The sequence below is a fragment of the Belonocnema kinseyi genome, chromosome 4, assembly GCF_010883055.1.
Source record: "Belonocnema kinseyi isolate 2016_QV_RU_SX_M_011 chromosome 4, B_treatae_v1, whole genome shotgun sequence".
Taxonomy (NCBI): domain Eukaryota; kingdom Metazoa; phylum Arthropoda; class Insecta; order Hymenoptera; family Cynipidae; genus Belonocnema; species Belonocnema kinseyi.
In genome coordinates this window covers 84,174,168-84,180,108 of record NC_046660.1, presented here as the reverse complement: position 1 = coordinate 84,180,108, position 5,941 = coordinate 84,174,168, and the positions used below count along the sequence as shown (strand labels likewise).

Below are 5,941 nucleotides of genomic sequence, written 5' to 3'. Positions count from 1 at the left end.
TCAGATCTCTTGATATCGGGACAAGAAAGGTTATGCACATGAACAAAAGCATGCATCTTAAGTCTTCCATTTCGCGACTGTACATCTCACGCCGTCAAGGGGATCGCGGAATATTGAGTCTTGAATATCTTCACAAAAAGATTATTCTGGGTACAGCACATAGAGTTGCAAATGGAAGAGAACCTCTTTTTAAAATGGTCAGGATTCACGAAGAAGTGGACAAAGGAGCGTTTCTGTACAAAGCAGCGGAGGAGGCTGCTGAAACACTTGGAGTTGACTTCAGTGTTAGGGGTGAGCAAAATGCATCAAATCTTATCTATCTCGAGTACTCATTCCTGAAAGCCCGGATTAAGAAAGCAAAAGAGAAAAACTTTCGTGAACAGCTCCTCGATAAGAGGATGCACGGTATGTTCCACAGAAATGTGAAGGATCAATTAATGTCTTGTGAGCTAACGTTTGCTTTCCTTAAATCACCCGGATTGAAGTCTGGTACAGAGGGTTTCATTTTTGCATGCCAAGACGGTGTCATTTCCACCTTAACATACCGTCGCCACATTTCTAGCCATGACATTCCCGATGATAGTTGCAGGGCGTGCCATGCACACCCCGAGCATTTAGCTCACATACTATCTAGTTGTCCAACTCACGCGGGAACGACCTACGTTCAAAGGCTACTACTATTTTTTTTAAATTTGCCTTCGGTTTCAAGACTCATCCGTTTTCGTAGAAATTTTATCTCTTTTGGATAAAAATGCAACACTTTGATTGAAAAGTAATCTTCTTTGTTTGATGATTTAACTATTTTGTCAAAAAATCGTCATTTTTCGTTGAAAAATAAACTACTTTTTAAAGGTTGAACCACTTTATTTAAAAATAATTTTTTGGATTCGTCATTTTATTTGAACATTATTTTCCTTGTCTGACTATTTTGTTGAAAAATTAATCATTTTCTTCAAAATTTATTCCTTCATTTGAAAACTTTTATATTTTAATGAAAATTCTTTTTTTTTATGTATGCAAATCTTTACATTACATTTTTTTGTTGAGAATTCTTCTCTTTCTTAAAAATTCAACTTTTCAGGTTGAAAGCCCAACTTTCTTCTAAAAGATTCGTCTCTTTTGCTTTAAAGATAAACTGTTTCGTTGCAAATCTAGCTGTTTCATTGTAATTTTTTGCTATTAAAAATTCAACTATTTGTTTGAAAATTAATTTTTCTTTATTAAAAATTAACTGTTTTGTTGAAAATTAATATTTTCGAGTTCAAGTATTAGGTTAAAAATTCTACTATTTTATTGAAAATTAAATTTTTTTGTTAAAAATTCAAGTCTATTTTTTTGTCGAAATTTCAACTTTTTTGTCAAATATAAATAGGCTGGCATAAACAAATGAATATTTATTTAGAAAGTTCACGGATTTTGGAAACGAACAATAAACCGGAAGTAAGGCATTAGTGTGAATACTGTGAGCTAGAAATTCCACAATTTGTTTATATTTTAACTATATTTTTGAAAATTTAACTATTTTGTTAAACAGTTATCTGTTTTGGTCGAAAATTCAACGGTTTTGTTGAAAATTCTTCCTTTTGAATTAATAGTGCATCTTTATCATAGAAAAGTCATATTTTTGGTTGAAATACATGAATAAATTTAAAGTTTTTTAAGTTTTAATTTGAAATTGTTTTATTCCGTTTGTGAAAGATTATACATTTAAAATGTTACAAAGTAAAAAGGCTGCCCTTTTGATGTTAATGGTCAGGGAAAATAAAAAATTGTCTAATCTTTTAAAAATATTTTTCAAATGGCTGATGTTTTATTCAAAGCTGAAACCAATTCTTTTTCTACCTCATGAAAATTTCATTTGAAAACGAAAGAGAAGCTTTGACCTTTGAGGTAAAAGTACGTGCTTATCATCAAATTCAAAATGCTTAAATACCTTCCTTTGAGTCTATTAATACAATATATCTTTGTAACTCAAGTTTTTTCTTAGATTACATTCCCATATTGGAATATGGACTTTTCTATTCTTATTGTAATTTTTCAGTATATCTTTAAATACATTATAAAATGAGTGTCTCAAGTTGAAAGTAAGTTCATTATTCAGTAGTTCGTTGCAGTCTATCGGTGGAACATTAAGATTTCTTCGCTATTGTCTATCAGTGGAGCATTAACATTTCTTCCTTGAAATGTGTGATAAGTATGAGACATGCGAGATTTCGCTGGCATTCATAAGTGATGTGCATTCTCTTGCACCAATAACAGAGTGAAGTTTCAACTAAAGCGCATATTTCGGCAATTTTTTCAGACCTGCAAATGTGCACACGGTACATACTGCGCCTCAGGCTAGTTGGGTCACAAACAAAGATGAAAGCCGAGAATTAATGGCATTATGGCCTGATGTCGTCCGAGATCTTACAGAAGCTGGTCGTCACCTTGACATCCCTGATGTCAACAGATGGCTCGCAAAGGTATATTGTCCTGAAAATTCTGATAAAATCGACTTTGGACCATTCACAATCACTTCTTCATTAGTTTAGATGTATTCTCCAAATTCAGAAAAATCTTCATTTGACAATTATAGCCTCTAAAAAAAACCAAAATTTGTAGCCTTTCATCATTCAGAAAGTTTAGAAATCTTGGAAGTTATTCTTGAGAGAATGTGGGGTCATTGTCAACAAATTAAAAGTATTGTACCAATAAAACCACGAGACTTTTAACTTTCAAAAATCGTTAAATACTGTACCACTTCGAATTGGAAGGTTTAATAGATAAACAATTTTAAACTGGAATGGCTGAAATTTGAATACATAATTTGAGTTGAAAATGTTACAATTTTGAATCAAAAGAATTAATAGTTACATCATTTTTAAGTGACATATTTGAAATTGGATCATACAGTGAACTCTTGCTTATTTCAATGCCCACTTATTTCAAGGCTTACTTATTTCCAGTCGAAAATTCTGGAATATTTCAAATTGCGCAGTTCCTGTAGATCCCACCGCCGTCCGTGTACGGTCTCGCCCGCGTCAGTGGCTGTCCAATCAAAAAGAGGCCCGAAGAGCGGAAGCCCTCGTTGGTTTGAATGGAGTATTTTAGCATGACGTCATGGGAATGCATACTAGTTTTTAGAGAAAATATTCTAAACCTAAAGTTTTAAATGTACGAATGTTGATATTTATCATGTTCAAAATGCATTTTCTCAGTCATGTTCCGTTCTTTTGTCGATTGTTGACCTTTCAGTTTCACGAAATAAAATTAAATATCAAAAATTTGAGGTTAGTGTACCAGATCTATTTGTTGAGAAATGGGTGCTCTAACCTCAAATTTTGATAGTTGATTTTATTCCTTGAAACTGAAAGGTCTTCAACCGTTAAGAAGATGAAACAGAATTGCGCAAAAGCATTCTACGCTTAAAAAATATTACTATTCAGACCTTTATAACTTACTTCTACATTTAGAATATTTTCTTCAAAAAGGAATATGCAGTCCCATTTGTCAGGATGTACACAATATGCATACCTTCCTGACATTTTCGCCTATCCTATCATCACCGTGACGTCATGCTAGGATCTCAAAATTCCACGAAATATTTGAGTCGTTTTTTATTCTATTATATTGATTTTTAATTTATAGTATTAGATATTGCCGAAGCAGAATTTTTCTAATTTCTCCAGAAAATTCTTTGACCAGTAGTCGACAAAATAACATTATTTATTTTAAAATATTGATTTTCATTGGGCAAATTGTACTATTTCAAGGAAATGTTATATTTCTCACATCGTGCGCCAACAAAAAAAACTTAAAAGACACTGACAAACATGATGCGCAAATGCAAGGAAGCACACATTCGTATTAAGATTAAATTGTTCAAGATTAGACAATTTTAGGTTCTATGCTATTAAATTGAATAATTTTCTATTTAAACGGTTTGAAATGAAGCAATCTAAAATTGAAATATATTCAAAATATATTCAATTATAAATTGAGAGTCTCTCAAATTGAATCATTTTTATTTAAAAGTTCTAAATTAAACAATATAGAATTGTAAATTGAAAGCTTCGATACATTGTTTTTCAATTTTAAGTTGTAAAGACATTAAATTGAATAACTTAAAACCTACAACTTCATTCTTTAAAGTAATATATTAAATGTAAAAATAAAAATTCATGAATAAAATACTTTCTTTAAAATCTGATGTGTAATATAATTTCGAGGGTAAATTAAGAGGTAAAGCAATTTTTTTCCAAAAATGAAAGATTCTTTTCTCAAATTCTGCAATAGGTTTGTTTCATGGTTTTAGATCAAATAATTTTTTAATACATAAGTTTAATCCGAACCGTAGGTGCGTTATAATTTTTTTTCTGTTAAGTCGTACACCAGTAAAAAATTATTAAAAACTGAAGGCGGTAAAACACTTATTCAAATTGGTGTCACGTGACCTGTTATAATATTACAATGTCTTGTTATAATATTTGGATTAACAGTCAGTAGTACGTTGAAGGAAATTATTAACACATTTTAAAATCGTACATATTTACGAATTGTTCAGTAAACATGACTACATTTAAGAACTTTTTCAATGAATTCTTTATACATACCATGAATGTATCTATTTTCGGAAGATTTACACTCTTGGCTTTTATGAAACCCTCTTTTGACATTTTTTTAAACAATATTTTGCGATTTCTATTTTCGATGTACAGATAACCGAAATAAAACATCGGCACAGAAAAAGATATTTGAGAATCACTGACATATGAGCTGTGATTGGTGGAAAATCCGACCCCTCTTCGTCAAAGGGGCCCTTCAATCGACATCGTGATAAAAAATTCATATTTCAACAATAAATTAAAAATAGTAAACAATATATAAAAAATATTTTATGGGCGTTTTTAAAATTAGAGTTTTATATACTACAAGATCCATTTATTGGAGAAATTATATCTGACTTTGGAAACAATCCTATTTATTATTTTTTCATGAAAAATTATACATTTGCCGCCATTTGAGTTTTAGCAATTTAGAGTTGAAATATTTTGAATTTTATACTTGAAAAAATACTTTTTACTTTAAATTCCTGTATTATCTATTAATTTAATATCTGCCTAAAATGTCTGCCTATTTAATGTCTGCCTAAAAAGTTAAAACTTTTTAATTCGGAATGCTTCGAAAACCACATTTTTTCAATTTTTCAATGCTTCAATAATAAAATTTGATAAGAATTCTGAAAATTAGGTTCTTCTATATTCTGTAATAATATAATAATAAAATAATAATGTGAAATATAATAAGATTTTTAAGTTAAAAACGAGAATCTCTCCTTTTCATTTTTGAAAATGGATATTTTTCTTACTTATGCGGAATAAATTTTTAAAGTCTGATATCGATAATGAAATGGTAATAAAGTGATAATATTCAAAAATTATACATTTTATGCATACATTTTGATAAAGTAAAAAATAAGTTCTTGTAACGAGTTCAAACATGCTTGCCTCGATTAAGCTCAACTCCTGACTTTTTATCGCTTCTAATATGCCCATTTTTGAGAAAAATCTATTTTTCTCTTTTTTTTCATTATTTGACAATTATTATATCCTGGCTTAATTCAAACTAATAATAAAGTAATAATAAGACAATTCATCTAAATTAATTATTCAATAATACAAATATTTTTATTAAAAGTTTTTTCTGGAATTTCAATAAATAAATACTTCTATTTTTGTGCAAAAGTATTTGAAATTCTTTCAAACCACATTTTTCAAGAGAGAAAAAAAATCATTTTTTTCAAGTAGATTAAATGTTATTTTTGCGTTTTAGTTTTAAGATAGATTTAGCATATTCGGGAATCAAAAAATAAATAAAACCGGATATTAAATTAACTTTAATTAGGCTCAAACCAAAGTATATTTAGCAAAAAATAGAAGAAGAATAGATTTTTCTAAAA

At 29.4% G+C, this 5,941-nt stretch overlaps 1 protein-coding gene across 3 annotated transcripts in view; it reads left to right on the top strand.

Annotated features, from left to right (window-relative positions):
- The window catches only part of LOC117172062 (farnesyl pyrophosphate synthase), a 77,103-nt gene that overhangs the window by 58,347 nt on the left and 12,815 nt on the right, over window positions 1–5,941 (top strand). For 2 of the 3 annotated variants that reach the window (XM_033359806.1, XM_033359804.1), the window contains exon 2: window positions 2,303–2,465. In XM_033359806.1, coding sequence (XP_033215697.1) covers window positions 2,379–2,465 — 87 coding nt within the window. In that variant the 5' untranslated portion in view covers window positions 2,303–2,378. Of the gene's footprint in view, window positions 1–2,086; window positions 2,195–2,302; window positions 2,466–5,941 lie in introns of those variants that run through there. The other variant, XM_033359805.1, reaches the window with a different exon arrangement.